Source organism: Chiloscyllium plagiosum, unplaced genomic scaffold, assembly GCF_037043375.1.
Source record: "Chiloscyllium plagiosum isolate Xiang-an unplaced genomic scaffold, Cpla_swu_hap1 HiC_scaffold_47, whole genome shotgun sequence".
NCBI classification, from domain to species: domain Eukaryota; kingdom Metazoa; phylum Chordata; class Chondrichthyes; order Orectolobiformes; family Hemiscylliidae; genus Chiloscyllium; species Chiloscyllium plagiosum.
In genome coordinates, this window is record NW_028270185.1 from 21563438 (window position 1) to 21580319 (window position 16882).

Genomic DNA, 16882 nt, shown 5'->3' on the forward strand with positions numbered 1-16882 from the left:
TTTACTCACAGAGTTGTAAGGGTTTGGAAAGTGCTGCCTGGGAGAGGGGCAGAGGTGGATTCTATGGGAGGTTTCAAAAGAAAGCTGGATATATATTTGAAAGGGTGTAGTTAGAAATCCACGGAGATAGGGCTGGAAAGTGGGACGAGCTTGGATAGCTCTTTCAGGGGCCAGTACAGACATGATGGGGTGTACGGCCTCCTTAAAATTCTATGATTCTAAACTACAAGAGGTAAATAAGTTCTTTCACGTCATTGTGATGGAGGAGATGCAGGATGAAGAGTTTTTATTTAATTGTTCTTGAGGTGTGGGCATTTCGAAGCCAGCATTTGTCACCCATTCACGATAGCCCTTGAACTGAATGGCTCACTAGAACACACCTGAGGGCACGGAAAGCAATGTCGCCTCTAATTAATGTATCTGCTGTGTAAGGCCTCTGCTCCACTTGGAAGGTCAGCACACCGTTTGGCCTGCACTAACCTCCCAGCAGCTGCACCACTGGGAATGCAGCTTAAGAGTCAACCCCATTGAAAAAGGAGGAATTCCCCCAGGGGAAAAGCTTGGTATTCTTGCAAGCTGTCCTGATGAGTGCAAGATGAAAAGCTTTGACACAATATGTCTTTTTCAGCATTACTTAACTTCCATTCAACCATGTTCCATAGTGAATCAGATGGGGTTTTTCAACAGTGGTAGCTAAATGGTCATCATTACCAATAGCTAGTTTTCAATACCAGATTAATTGAACTTAACTTCAGTCAGCCACCATGCTGGGATTTGAACTCATGTTCTCAGAACATTAGCCTGGGCCACAAGTCTACAAAGAACACTACAGCGCAGGAACAGGACCGTTGGCCCTCCAAGCCTGCGCCAATATAATTTATCCTTCCATATTAAAAATGTCTTCACTTACAGGATCCATATCCCTCAAGTTAGCACTAATGCCATGGTCTCCCCTTAAATGGCGGTGCCCAACACCAGAGAACACTCAAACAAACCTTGGGTTCTCAATCTTAGGGTGGCATAATGACTCAGTGGTTAGCACTGCTGCCTCATCATGGCAGGGAACTGGGCTGGATTCCAGCCACGCGCAGCTGTGTGCACATTCCCCCAGTGTCTGCGTGGCTTTCCTCCGGGTGCTCCGGTTTCCTCCCACAGTCTAAAGATGTGCAGGTCAGGGGAATTGGCCATGCTAAATTGCCCTTGGTGCTGAAGGATGTGCAGGCTTGGTGGATTAGTCATGGGAAATGCAGGGTTACAGGGATGGGGTGGGTCTGGGTGGGATGCTCTTCGGAGGGTCAGTGTGGACTCGATGGGCTGATTGGCCTGCTTCCACACTATAGGATTCTATGATCCTCTGCCAGAGTAAACAATATGTCTTGAGGGCTTCTGGGGTAATTCCAGGACTCCTAACTCCCTTTGGAATCCCATTCCTGAGTCCAGTCTGTTCACAGACTGCAGTAGCTCATAGTAACTATGAAATAAGTTATGGTAAACCTTCATCAGTCACGAGGTAGGCTTCAGATGGAGTACTGTGGCCAATTCTGGGAGCTACATTTTATCAACAGTGATAAGAAAGGGTTAGGGTTAGGGAGATTGCACAGGATATTTACCTGTGACAGGGTTTGGGTTAGGGTTAGGGTTAGGGCTAGGACTAGGGTTAGGGTTAGGGTTAGGGAGATTGCACAGGATATTTACCTGTGACAGGGTTTGGGTTAGGGTTAGGGTTAGGGTTAGGACTAGGGTTAGGGTTAGGGTTAGGGAGATTGCACAGGATATTTACCTGTGACAGGGTTTGGGTTAGGGTTAGGGCTAGGACTAGGGTTAGGGTTAGGGTTAGGGAGATTGCACAGGATATTTACCTGTGACAGGGTTTGGGTTAGGGTTAGGGCTAGGACTAGGGTTAGGGTTAGGGTTAGGGAGATTGCACAGGATATTTACCTGTGACAGGGTTTGGGTTAGGGTTAGGGTTAGGGTTAGGGTTAGGGTTAGGGTTAGGGTTAGGGAGATTGCACAGGATATTTACCTGTGACAGGGTTTGGGTTAGGGTTAGGGCTAGGACTAGGGTTAGGGTTAGGGTTAGGGAGATTGCACAGGATATTTACCTGCGATAGGGTTTGGGTTAGGGTTAGGGTTACAGTTAGGGTTAGTGTGTTGGGTTTGGGTTAGGGTTACATTTAGGGTGAGGATTAGTATTAGGGTTAGGGTTAGCGTTAGGGTTAGAGTTAGCATTTGGGTTACGGTTAGAGTTAGTATTAGGGTGGGAGTTGAGTTAGTATTAGGGTTAGGTTTAGGGTTAGGGTTAGTATTAGGGTTAGGGTTAGCGTTAGTATTAGGGTTAGAGTTAGTATTAGGGTTAGAGTTAGTATTTGGGTTACGGTTAGAGTTAGTATTAGGGTGGGAGTTGAGTTAGTATTAGGGTTAAGTTTAGGGTTAGGGTTAGTATTAGGGTTAGGGTTAGAGTTAGTATTAGGGTTAGAGTTAGTATTAGGGTTAGAGTTAGTATTTGGGTTACGGTTAGAGTTAGTATTAGGGTGGGAGTTGAGTTAGTATTAGGGTTAGGTTTAGGGTTAGGGTTAGGGTTAGTATTAGGGTTAGGGTTAGAGTTAGTATTAGGGTTAGAGTTAGTATTAGGGTTAGAGTTAGTATTTGGGTTACGGTTAGAGTTAGTATTAGGGTGGGAGTTGAGTTAGTATTAGGGTTAAGTTTAGGGTTAGGGTTAGGGTTAGTATTAGGGATAGGGTTAGAGTTAGTATTAGGTTTATTGCAATAGGGTTAGGGTTAGGGTTAGTATTAGGTTTATTGCAATAGGGTTAGGGTTAGGGTTAGGGATAGGGTTAGGTTTACGATTAGGTTTAGGGTTAGAGTTAGTATTAGGTTAGGGTTAGGGTTAGTATTAGGTTTATTGCAATAGGGTTAGGGTTAGGGTTAGAGTTTGTATTAGGTTTATTGCACAGGAAATTTACAAGAATGGCAGCAGGTTTTGAAGATATTGGAGAAGCTGAGGGTGTTCTCCTCAAAGCAGAGAAGGGTAAGGGTTAGGGTTAGGGTTAGGAATAGGGTTAGGGTTAGTATTAGGGTTAGGGTTAGGGTTAGGGTTAATCTTAGGTTTATTGCACAGGATATGTACGAGAATGGCAGCAGGTTTTGAAGATATTGGAGAAGCTGAGGTTTTGGGTTAGGGTTAGGGTTAGGGTTAGGGTTAGGGTTAGGGTTAGGGTTAGGGTTAGGGTTACGGTAAGGGTTAGGGTTAGGGTTAGGGTTAGGATTCGGATTAGGATTAGGGTTAGGGTTAGGGTTAGGATTCGGATTAGGATTAGGGTTAGTATTAGGTTTATTACACAGGATATTTACGAGAATGGCAGCAGGTTTTGAAGTTATTGGAGAAGCTGAGGGTGTTCTCCTCAAAGCAGAGAAGGATACAGAAGATTAAAAATTATAAAGTGTTTTAACACAGTAAATATTAAGACATGGTTTCCATCACCATGGTGATCGCTAATGTGGGAGTAGGTTGTGGTGTAGTGACAGTGTTACAAGACTTGTTATCCAGGCTTTCCTAATCTGCCGATGTGGGTTCGAATCTCAGTATAGCAGATGATGAAATGTAAGTTCACTTTAAACGATGGCCTGAAAGGCTAGTGTAATGCTGATCACTGTTAATTGTTGTAAACATCTGCTGGGTTCACTAATGCCTTTTAGTGAAGGAAATCTGTCATCCTAACCTTGTCTGAGACTCAATCACCAAATGACTCCAGACTCAACGCAATTTGGTTGACTCACCTATCCTTTGGGCAGTAAAAGCTGGCCCGTGTAGTGAATTAAGAAGAACATGGATTTAAAACGAGTGATAATAAGAAGGTCAGCTATACTTTAATGCAGTAAGTTGAACACACTGCTGAGTGAGCTGGTGGAACAGATTCGATAAGAACTCCCAAAAGGAATGGGTTAAATCCTTGCAAGGCTATGAGGAAAGAGTGGGGGAGTGGATCTAACTGGATAGTTATTTTAAGGAGGCAGTGATTGGGGTCGCTATTGAGAGAGAACAGATGATTACGGGAGGCTAAAAGGTGATTTCAAGCCCAGCATGGCTAAGCTCAATGGACAGAACAAATGGATAACTGAATTAAGGAGAAGACATTTTCAGTACAATGCTTGAATAAAGGTGTCAAAATGTCACTGAAGGGAATAGGTTGTGTTCCTAGGAGAAGAACATCTAAAGTTATTTCTGCCAGACTGTCTAATGTTCATTCAACACGGCAGGCTGCAGAATGGCTGGAGTATTTATTTGAGGGCACTAGCGTTCCTGAGGGAGATTGGGATCATCTGGAAGGGTCATACTTTTTCAATTTATTTTTGCTTGGACCAAGTGATGCCTCAGTGTCACAAAAACAAAGCTTAATGTTCAAGAGAGCTTTTAAATCTCACAAAGCCCTTGGCTTCCTTCCCCATTTGTTTTTAGATGTTTGAAGTTCTGGTTGATTGTGTTTAGCTCTTGTACCTGTTTATCCAGCTCCTGAGTGTTTCCAAACCACCCGAATAGGGCACTTGGTCTTGTTCCTATTGATCTTTCGGCTTTACTCATGTGGAATTAACCATCTCCTCAAAGCATCGAACAATTTGTGAAGCGGGATTGGGAGACTGAGTGTAACCAATCATAGTGTTTTGGTTGCATGGTAGTTATCATTTAAAATACGATTAGCCACAACAGTAGTGCACAGCCTAAATATGTTACATCACAGAGACTGGAGTAAAGTGTACTTTTTACACTGATTGATACCACAAGAACAAGACTTTTTCTGACAGTAAATGACGGGAACATATATACACACACACACACACACACAGACACACATAAACACACACACACAAACACACACACAAACACACACACACAAACACACACACACAAACACACAAGCACACACACATAAACACACACACATAAACACACACAAACACACGCACACAGACACACATAAACACACACACGCACACACACAAACACACACACAGACACACGCACACACACACAGACACACACGCACACACACATGCACACACACAGACACACATAAACACACACACAGACACACACAGATACACATAAACACACACACACAGACGCGTGCACACACACACAGACACACACGCACACACAGACACACACGCACACACACAGACACACAGACACACACAGACGCACACACACGCACACACATATACCCACACACACACACACGAACACACGCACACATAGACACACACACACACGCACACATAGACACACACACAGACACACGCACACATAGACACACACGCACACATAGACACACACACACAGACACACACACGCACACATACAGACACACATACACATATACCCACACACACGTGCACATGCACACACGCACACACACATACACTATACACACACGCACACATATGCCCACACACACACACACATATGCCCACACACACAGACACACGCACACAGACACACATATACACAGACACACACACGCACAAATATACACACACACACACATATACACACGGACACACAGACACACACACACACACACGCACACCGACATGCACACACACATATATACACACACAGACACACACACACACACATATACACACACACACGCACACACAAACACACACAGACACACACACGCACATATACACACACACATACACACACACGCTCACACACATATACACACACACACGTAAACACACACACATAAACACACACACACATAAATACACAGACAAACACACACACATATACACACACACACAAACACACACAGACATATACACACACACACGCACACACACACATATATACACACACGCACAAACACACACAGACATATACACACACACACGCACACACACACGCATATACACACACACACGCACACACACACACACACAGACATATATATACACACACACACAAGCAAATAAACACACACAAACACACACACATATACACACACACAGACACAGACACACATATACACACACACAGGATCATTCTCCACACAGATCCCCAACTCAGATCAACAGGATCATGGTCCACACAGATCCCCAACTGGAATCAACAAACCCAGCTATGAGCTGAGGCAATGGGACATCATCTTTGTTACTTTCATTTTGAAACTGAAAATGATCTATTCTGTCCAACAGTCACCACTCAGCTCCCCTGGGAAACCTTCAGAATGATGGGGCTGGAGATTACAAGCCCCCAGATGTGTTTATGGTGAAGACTGGGGGCCACATGAAATAGGACAGGTGCCCAGCCCGCCATGTGCCCACCTTCCCTCGAGATCAGCCCCATATCATGGAAGTGCTAACTTCGGGTAGCACCCTACAAAATGTAAATAGACAATTCAAGGTCAATTCAGCTTGCTAAAAGCTCAACCTGCCCACCCAATAATATGGCCTTTGGGAGTGGACTACACTTTTTTTCTTTATAAGTTATTAGATGTGTGGCAAATCTGTTCAGTATGCCCTCTAAGTGCCCCTCCAGAGGACAGTATTCCCTGCCTCACTCACCTGCCCTCTCCCTCCCTCCCTAAAGTTGCAAGCCATCTCAATGTTTGGATCCTTACTACCGGAGTCATAAACATGGGGTCTTCATCCTAGGACTGCTTGCAGTGTGGTATAGCAGTCAGAAACTTCGCTTGCAATTGAATACAGTTCAACTGCAGTTCTGTTGTTGAATCTGTAGGGGACAATTATTCATCATGCAACTTAGTTTAGTTCTGTAGAAAATATTTTATTTTTATTACGGTCTTAAGTAATGAGCCCCAGTTGCTCACACATCACCACAGCTTGTAAACTCTGTAAATTACCCAATAGCCCTCTCCAGATCCCGCCCACAGTGTGTATTACTCATTCAGATTGGAGAAGACCGAAAGAAAATCCTATATCAAGACCTACAGGGACTGTGGGACCTGGCCCCAGACTTTGCCCTTCAATGAAGCCGTCGGTTCGCATTTACGACCCATCTGCCAATCCTTCACCATTATTAGCACAAAGATTCAGACGAACAGATGTTCTCTAAATGCGTCGGCTAGGGCAAGCAAACTAATTATCCACTGGAGACGATGTTTGTGTGCTGAAGATTAATGAAATATGTCAGCACACTTCCTACAGAATGACGGATGAGCCCGAAACAATCCAAATGTTCAACTATTTAACAAAGGAAGAGACAGATTGGAATTTTACACTGCACCTTCATGACTCAAGCTCCATTTTGAGTTTGTTGCTTTGTACAAAATGTGGATAGACAGCTCAGTTTGACCAAGTGAGGGTTCACTATAAAAGCCAGCAAGTTACTAACCCAGCATTCATAGGGGCCCAGGTTCGATCCCACCCTTGGGTGACTGTGTGGAGTTTGCACATCCCCCCCCCGTGTCACCTCTGGGGACCCTCCAGTTTCATCCCACAGTCCCAAGGTCTGCAGGTTAGATAGACTGGCCATGCTAAATTGCCCATAGTGTCCGGGACATGTAGATTAGGTGGATTAAACATGGCAAATGCAGAGTATAGGGCAGAGGGTCGGGTCTGGGTGGGATGCTCTTCGGAGGGTTGATGTGGACTCGATGGACCGAATGGCCTGTAGGGATTCAGTGATTGATTCCCTCCTGCTCTGGAGTCCCATCACCACCTCCATCAGCCCTGAAATATTGTCTTTTCCAAATCATTTTGTCACGTTATTGATTTCCTCGCTCCCCTTTCCCTCTGACATTGGACTTGCAGGGAAGGAGAGATAAACGAGAACTTGCTAGAATAAAAACAAACTGGAGGCTGATGGGTAAAATATAGGCTTGTGGAACCTCAAGTACATTTTTGAGCGAAAACCATTTCTCTTCAAATCCCTATGCCAGATGGAGCATAACTTAATAATATTGAAATGTTTATATAAGTATATTAGAGGCCTAAACCTCAAACACTGACATTGTCTATTGTGTTAAACATTTCCTTCCTAAAGTGTTACGATTCGATTCCCTACAGTGTGGAAACAGACCCTCCGGCCCAACAAATCCACACCGACCCTCCTAAGAGCAACCCACCCAGACTCAGTCCCCTACACCTAACACTACAAGCAATTTAGCATGGCCAATTCACCTAACCGGCACATCTTTGGACTGTGGGAGGAAACCGGAGCACCCGGAGGAAACCCACGCAGACACGGGGAGAATGTGCAAACTCCACACAGTCAGTTGCCTGAGGCAGGAATCGAACCCGGGTCTCTGGCACTGTGAGGCAGCAGTGCTAACCACTGTGCCACCGTGCTGGCCACTGTTGCTGGTAACTTTCCTGGAGCTGGTGGTCAGGTGATGTTACAGTTAGATTTTTGCTGAAAAGCACAGGGCAATTAATATAAAAAGGAGGTTTATTCAATAAGAGTAGATTTATGACCCAGGGTAATTTCCTAATATGCTGAATATTATCATACACTCCCCACCCCATTCTCCCTACCTCTGAGTTTGAGAGATAGGTCATTGAGGCTGGTGTCTAACAGGGGGCTAATTTGTTATCATCATTGAAGGTTGTGATAGTAACGGGTTCCTACTTTGCTGTAATTAAAGCCTCAACTGGGGAACAATATGAACCGACAGTGAGAGCTTTAGGACTGGGGGTAATGGAGGGATTGTGGGGTGGGGATTAGGGAAAATGGGAGTGGGGGTTGGGGAGTGGGGAAATAGGGGTGCGGGAAGTGGGGGAATGGGTATGGATTATTGGGGAGTGGGGGAATTAGGGGTGGGGGATTAGGGAAATGGGAATGGGGAGTTGGGGGAAATGGAAGACGGCTATGGCTTGTTGGGGATGTGAGGGAATTTGGGATTGGGGAACTCGGGGTGGGTGAATGTGGCTAGATGGAGTAGGGGAATTGAAATGGGGGTGTTGGGGAATGGGATGGGATGATTGGAGTGGAGGAGTGGAGAATGGGGTGATTGAGGTGGGGAGTGGGGGAATAGTTTGGGGGTGATTGGAGTGGAGGAGTGGGGGAATGGGATGGGGTGATTGGGGGTGGGGAGTGAAGGAATGGGATGGGGTTACTGGGGCTGGGGAGTGGGGGAATGGGATGGGGTGATTGGGGTTGGGGGAATGGTTTAGGGGTGATTGGAGTGGAGGAGTGGGGGAATGGGATAGGGTGACTGGGGGTGGGGATTTGGGGAATTGGATGGGGTGATTGGGGGGTGGGGGAAAGGGATGGGGTGATTGGAGTGGAGGAGTGGGGGAATGGGATGGGGTGATTAGGGGGTGGGGGAATGGGATGGGGTGATTGGAGGTGGGGGAGTGGGGGAATGGGATGGGGTGATTGGGGGGTGGGGGAATGGGATGGGTGATTGGGGGGTGAGGGAATGGGATGGGGTGATTGGAGTAGAGGAGTGGGGGAATGGGATGGGGTGATTAGGGGGTGGGGGAATGGGATGGGGTGATTGGAGTAGAGGAGTGGGGGAATGGGATGGGGTGATTGGAGTGGAAGAGTGGGGGAATGGGATGGAGTGATTGGAGTAGAGGAGTGGGGGAATGGGATGGGGTGATTGGAGTGGAAGAGTGGGGGAATGGGATGGAGTGATTGGAGTAGAGGAGTGGGGGAATGGGATGGAGTGATTGGAGTGGAGGAGTGGGGGAATGGGATGGAGTGATTGGAGTGGAGGAGTGGGGGAATGGGATGGAGTGATTGGAGTAGAGGAGTGGGGGAATGGGATGGGGTGATTGGAGTAGAGGAGTGGGGGAATGGGATGGAGTGACTGGAGTGGAGGAGTGGGGGAATGGGATGGGGTGATTGGAGTGGAGGAGTGGGGGAATGGGATGGGGTGATTGGGGGTTGGGGGAGTCGGGGAATGGGATGGGATGATTGGAGGTGGGGGAGTGGGGGGAATGGGTTGGGGTGAATGGGGTGGAGGAGGAGGGGAAATGGAGGGGTGGAGCTGGAGGTGGAAGGTGTGGAGAAATTGGGGCTGGAGGAGTGTGGGGAAGGTGCGAGAAGGAGTGGGGGAGGAGTCAGGGAATGGAAGTGGGGGAGGAGAGGAATTGAGTTGGGGGGGAGAGGGAGAGTTGGCAGTGGGGGAATGTGAGAATGGGGGAGTGGGTGGGTGATGAGTGGAGACAAGTTTCAAGCTGCAGAATCTGTTAACAGGTTTGAGACCACCTCCCACCGACTGGGATGAGGTGGTGACCTGCAGTAATATGGAGTATCCGTTGTCAAATCTCTGGATGACTCAGGAAAGCCAGAAATGGGGAAATGCTACAAGTAGAGCCATTCAGTCCTTTGTATCTGTAATATAATGAGGAAGGCAGCCAGAATGTCTCCTCTCTTAGTCATATCACTGCCCTGTCCATGGAGTACAGAGTGTTAGATCACCCTTCCCTGCTTGTCTCCACTAAGGCAGCAAGAGGAAACCCTGCAATGCTCTTGGGAATTTCAGACCAAGGAGAGGAACAGCCAGGGATTCCTTTGTGAAGGTAGCCACCTTAGTGGAAGTGATGAGAAGGGATTTGACTAAGACCCTTGTCTGTTTGCAAAGCTGACCATGGGAGGTGTCCATGGAGGGGGACGGAGGCCATCGGGCAGACAGTGTGAGGAAAGGTGCGAGGAGGAAAGTGGAGGGCATGGAATTTTAGTGTGAACTTTCCACCTTGTCCCACTGGATGTTAACCTCGCTCTCTGAAGGTTCCACAGTTGTGCCCAAAACTTCCTCGCAACGTGGCAGTGACTCGCTTAGGGATTTACCAACACAGAAAATAAATGTGATTATTGCTCGTACCTCCTCCACCAGTTGCAGCATTCGACGGGTGCTTTCCAGGGACTGTGAAGAGAGAGAGAGAGAGAGAGAGAGAGAGAGACCACTGTGAGACCGTTGTGAACACACACGAAGGCTGCTTTTCATCAACAGGTGCCAGCTAATGCTTTAAAAAACATAAATCCACACCACAGGAGCAATCTTTAACCATAATCTTCAATCACAGCTCCCAAAAGAAAATACTTGCATTTCGGAAAGATGTTGGGAAACTTGAAAGGGTTCAGAAAAGATTTACAAGGATGTTGCCAGGGTTGGAGGATTTGGGCTATAGGGAGAGGCTGAACAGGCTGGGGCTGTTTTCCCTGAAGCGTCGGAGGCTGAGGGGTGACCTTATAGAGGTTTACAAAATTATGAGGGGCGTGGATAGGGTAAATAGGCAAAGTCTTTTCCCTGGGGTCGGGGAGTCCAGAACTAGAGGGCATAGGTTTAGGGTGAGAGGGGAAAGATATAAAAGAGACCTAAGGGGCAACTTTTCCACGCAGAAGGTGGTACGTGTATGGAATGAGCTGCCAGAGGAAGTGGTGGAGGCTGGTACAATTGCAACATTTAAGAGGCATTTGGATGGGTATATGAATAGGAAAGGTTTGGAGGGATATGGGCCAGGTGCTGGCAGGTGGAACTAGATTGGGTTGGAATATCTGGTCGGCATGGACGGGTTGGACCGAAGGGTCTGTTTCTATGCTGTACATCTCTATGACTCTATGACCTCTCCTGAACTCAAAAGGTCTCTATACACTTCACAACCAAAGAGGTACGTTTGAATCAGTTACTGGTGTCCGATTGGAAACAGAGCACCCGATTTGTGGACAACAAACTCCTACAGTCAGTCAGTGTTTAATGATCAGATCGTCTGTTTCAGTGGCTTTGATTGAGGGGTTGTGCGTGGGGGTGGGGCAGCAGGATGTTGGAGAAGGGTGTCAAATATTCACCAGGAAACAGAGGGAGAAATATACCTCCCATGAAGAGACTCCTCACAACCAGTGCCCACTGAGACTAGAAACAAACCCTTCCGATTGGAAATCATGTGGAATGGTGTGGGAGAAAGGTCAAACTATACTGAACCATGTCGACAACAAAATTACAAAATAGTCTATTCGCATTTATCCCTGTCAGCAAAACCAGGCCTCTCAGTGACATGGTTTTCTCATACTTTCGTATCAATTTTTCCGACTAGAGATTCCAACGTCCATGTTACTAATGGAAAATGCTCTCAAGCAAACACGTAATTACTAGCTCCCCTCAATAGGGGCGCTGTCATACCTCGGTTTTCTCTGTACAATAAAGTTCTATTTATTTATTTACCTCCTATCTAATTGTACTTGCAAGATGCCTTTAATTTTCATAGTTTTGTTGCAAATAAATCTTCTCCATGGCCAGTCCCTCAAGCAGCCAATACGTCGACAGGCTGACTAGAGTGGAGGCCATATTGGATTTGGTGCTTGGCAACGAACCAGGTCAGGTGTCAGATCTCTCGGTGGGAGAGCATTTCAGTGATAGTGATCACAACTCCCTGACCTTTACTATACTCATGGAGAGGGATAGGAGCAGATGGTATGGGTCTGGGGGAATTATAATGCTATTACAGAAGAAACTGGAGCACTTAAATTGGAAGCAAATGTTCTCAGGGAAATGCACGACAGAAATGTGGAGGTTGTTTAGGAAACACTTGCTGATAGCGCTGGACAGATTTGTCCCATTGAGTCAAGGACGGGATGGTAGGGTGAAGGAACCTTGGGTGACAAGAGATGTGGAACATCTAGTCAAAGGAAGAAGGAAGCTTACTTAAGGTTGAGGAGGCAAGAATCAGACAGGGCTCAAGAGGAAAGAACTAAAGAATGGACTTAGGAGAGCTAGAAGGGGACGTGAGAAAGCTTTAGCGAGTAGGATTAAGGAAAACCCTGAGGTATTCTACACTGATGTGAGGCACAAGAGTGAGGGTAGGGCCGATTATGGATAGTAGAGGGAGTTTGCACCTGGAGTCAAAAGGGGTAGGGGAGGTCCTTAATGAACACTTTGCCTCAGTATTCACTACGGAGAGGAACCTTGATGTTTCTGAGGACAGTGTGAAACAGACTGATATGCTTGAACAGGTTGATGTTAGGAAGGAGGATGTGCTGAAAAGTTTTAAAAGCATAAGGATCGATAAGTTCCCTGGGTCAGACGGGGGATATACCCAAGGTGAGTGGGAAGAGATAACGCAGGAAGCGTGGGAAGAGATTGCTGCACCTTTGGCGATGATCTTTGTGTCCTCACTGTCCACTGGAGTAGCGTCAGATGATTGGAGGTGGCAGATGTTATTCCCTTGTTCAAGAAAGGGATTAGGGATAACCCTGGGAATTACAGACCAGTAGACCTTATGTCTGTGGTAGGCAAAGCATTGGAGAGGATTCTGAGACAGAGGATTTATGATTACTTGGAAAACCATGGTTTGATTAGAGATAGTCAGTCTGGCTTTGTGAGGGGCAGGTCATGCCTCACAAACTTTATTGAATTCCTTGAGGATGTGACAAAACACATTGATGAAGGTAGAGTGGTGGATGTGGTGTACATGGATTTTAGAATGGCGTTTGATAAGGTTCCCCATGGTAGGCTTATTCAGAAGGTAAGGAGGCATGGGTTACAGAGAAATTTGGGATACAGGTAGAATTGGCTGGTCCATAGAAGACAGAGGGTGGTGGTTGATGGAAAGTATTCAGCCTGGAGCTCGGTGACAGTGGTGTTCCACAGGGATCTGTTCTGGGACCTCTGCTCTTTATGAATTTTATAAATGACTTGGATGAGGAAGTGGAATGGTGGGTTAGTAAGTCTGCCGATGACACGAGGTTTGGTGGAGTGGTGGATAGTGTGGAAGGCTGTTGTAGGTTGCAACGAGACATTGACATGATGCTGACCTGGGCTGATAAGTGGCAGATGGAGTTCAACCTGGAATAATGTGAAATCATTTAAGGTGGAATTTGAATATAGATTACAGGGTTAAAGGCAGGATTCCTGGCAGTGTAGAGGAACAGAGGGATCTTGGGGTACATGTCCATAGATCCCTCAAAGTTGCCACCCAAGTTGATATGAAGGCACATGGGTGTGTTGGCTTTCATTAACAGGGGGATTGAGTTTAAGAGCAGCGAGGTTATGCTGCAGCTCTATAGAGCCCTGGTTAGACCACACTTGGAATATTGTGTTCAGTTCTGGTCACTAGGAGAAAATCAGGACTGCAGATGCTGGTGCTCAGAGTCGAGAGGGTGGTGCTGGAAAAGCACAGCAAGTCAGGCAGCATCCGAGGAGCAGGAGAATCGACGTTTCGAGCATAAGCCCTTCATCAGTGAAAAAAGATGAGAGGTGGCTCAATAGAGTATACAAGATGATGAGAGGCATAGATAGGGTGGATAGCTAAAGACTTTTACCCAGGGTGGAAATGGCTATCACAAAGGGGCATAACTTTAAGGTGATTGGAGGAAGCTTTAGGAGAGATGTCAGAGGAAGGTTCTTTACACCGAGAGTGGGGGTGTGTGTAGAATGCACTGCTAGCGGTGATAGTAGAGTCAGAGACATTAGGGACATTTAAGCTACTGTTGGATAGGCACATGAAAGGTATATAGGTTAGTCTGATCTTAGAGGAGAATAAAGGGTCGGCACAACATCAAGGGCCGAAGGGCCTATACTGTGCTGTGTTCTAGGTGTTGCATTTCATTAGGGTGGCTTTGAGGAGGCACTCTGTCCTCCCAGTAGCCCATCACTATGGTGAAGCACGGAGTCGAGTTTGTTTTGGACATATTGTGTTAGGCTGGGCCATAACTGACATCTGCCCTTATCCAGTAATACCCCTGTTCCCGGTTCTAACACCGCTTCAACAGGAGAGTACAGACAATGCCAACAGTGCAATACCAGTGCCACTGCTGTACACCAAATCCATAAAGGGGAAGATGACTGTCTGATTAATGGAGCTGTTCAAATAGATGTGAGTGTTTGTGCTCTCAGTGAGAATAGTGGTTTAAAGATGATCTCGCAAGGAGGTTAAGTCTTCATTAATAGCGCCCTTTGTGATTCCACCCTGGTGATCCAGAGCACCAAGGCACACAGGAAAGACAATGCGATATGCGCCGAGCCCTACCCAGCACACAGAAGAGATACACCCGTGGCACTGCCAGGCCACAAGAAAGGGCAGTGATGTTTCAGTGATGACCCGCACTACCCACCCTCCCCACTGCACCCGACACCCTCTCCAACTCCAGGGAACCCAAGTGAAGACGTGAACGGGTTAATCCCATCACTTTGCACTGCGGATCCTCGGAGCTCTGGGGTTCATTAAGGGGTTAATGGAATGACTAGCCAGTAGGCATCGTAAACATCACCTGAGAGAGATCGGTGTTGTTACTGTTAACATTGACATCGATCTCAGGACTGAAGGAAAGTAGGAATCTTAAGGGAGAGCTCCGACAGCTTGCTGATCAAGAATGGGATTGAGGCCAGGGAGGCAGATGAGGAGTTGGTTGAGAATGTTAAATTTGAGGTGTTGCTGGAGAGAAAGCTAATAATGGGGACTGAGGGCAGAGAGGCTGCAGCTTCCAACCTGCTCGAACAAACAGGGTCCTTAGAAACTGTCACCCCGTCATTTTGCAACAGAGATGCTGCAATTCTCTTTCTGCTCAAGACAAGAGACGACCACTTCAGGTGGGTTTAATATTCCTTCCTCCCCCACTGGCATCTCATTTGACAAACCATCTCCTTCATGTCATCAGGACGATGGCTGTTAAGTTATTGCTCACTGCTGTCTCAGGCTCCTGTGACCATGCAGCCATGAGCAGTCAGCATTCATTACCCACTTCCCCATCACACCCCGTCTTCAATCCCACCCCCATCCTCAAAGACAAGCTTCTTGCCCTCATCGATTTTCACCCTCCCACTACGCACAGCCCCAAGAGCCTGTAGAGACGGTGAAATCGCTGGTCCTTTTGTACAGACGGCCAAAGGATTCGGACTCTTCAAAGTCACTGAAATTCATGAAAAACATCTTTTATCAAGCCTATCACCTGTCACTTTTTTAAATATAGGAAACTGTTTTTTTCAATTTTATAACAGGGTTTCATCAGGTCTCTCAGAAATAGATGCAGTGAATCATGTTAATTTGTAATGAGTATCACAATTAAAATAGCCTCCTTTCATCTGAGCTTTGCCACTGTGTTGCCGAAACTCCCATCCATCCCTTTGTTAACTCTCGGCCTGACTATTCCAATGCATTCCTGACCAGCCTTCAATCCTCTGTGCTCTGTAAACTCTGTTAACTGGTTCCTACTGCACAGTAAGTCCTGTTCAAACATCACCCCTGTGCTCTCACTAGCTGCCCACCTGGCAATGGGTCAAAATGGAGAATTATCAACCTTTGCTTGCAAATGCTTATGGCCTGGCTCTTCCTGCCTGTGGATCTCCCCTGCCCTGAGTATCTTGTCTTGCCCCAATTGTAGTCTCTTGCATGTTTCTGATTTCCTTCACGGAATTGTTATGGTGCAGAAGGTGGCCATTCGGCCCATTATCTTGAGCCAATCTCCTGCCTTTCCCTTGTAACCCTGCACACTATTTTATCCAAATAATCAGGCAATGTCCTCTTGAATGCCTCAACTAAATCTGCTCTACCACTCCTCCAGCCCCAGTGACGTTAACATCAGCCCACTGTCTCCCCATCACTGTGTGTGCAGTCTGACTGCCAAGTCTCGCTCATCATTCTCCGCCCATCATGGCCATTCCTCTTTGTATCTCTAATGAAGAAATGTAATTGAGCACAGAAGCTAAGTGATATTTATAGCCCTTTCCTCTGAAACTTGTCAGGATTAATTTTCAACATCACTTTCCTTGGGTCTCTGTACTCTGTTGCAGTTGCTAATTCTTTGTTCTGATGCAGTTATAAAGCTGTTGCTTGGCCCCTCACTGTATTCCCAGTGGGTGGCCCTCAGTGACTGTCAACTATTCAATTAATTCAATATCCATCTCCATTCATTGTCTTAACTCCTTTCCGGATGGAACCTGAACTGGGAAGCCAGGCTGGGGTGCCGTGCAGT

At 46.6% G+C, this 16882-nt stretch overlaps 1 protein-coding gene across 5 annotated transcripts in view; it reads right to left on the bottom strand.

The window, feature by feature from the left end:
- LOC122546431 (synaptosomal-associated protein 25-like) overlaps nt 1-16882 on the bottom strand; it is a 225416-nt gene that overhangs the window by 166016 nt on the left and 42518 nt on the right. For all 5 annotated transcript variants that reach the window (XM_087983898.1, XM_087983895.1, XM_087983894.1 and 2 more), the window contains one exon: nt 10800-10841. In XM_087983898.1, coding sequence (XP_087840024.1) covers nt 10800-10841 — 42 coding nt within the window. The remainder of the gene's footprint in view (nt 1-10799; nt 10842-16882) is intronic.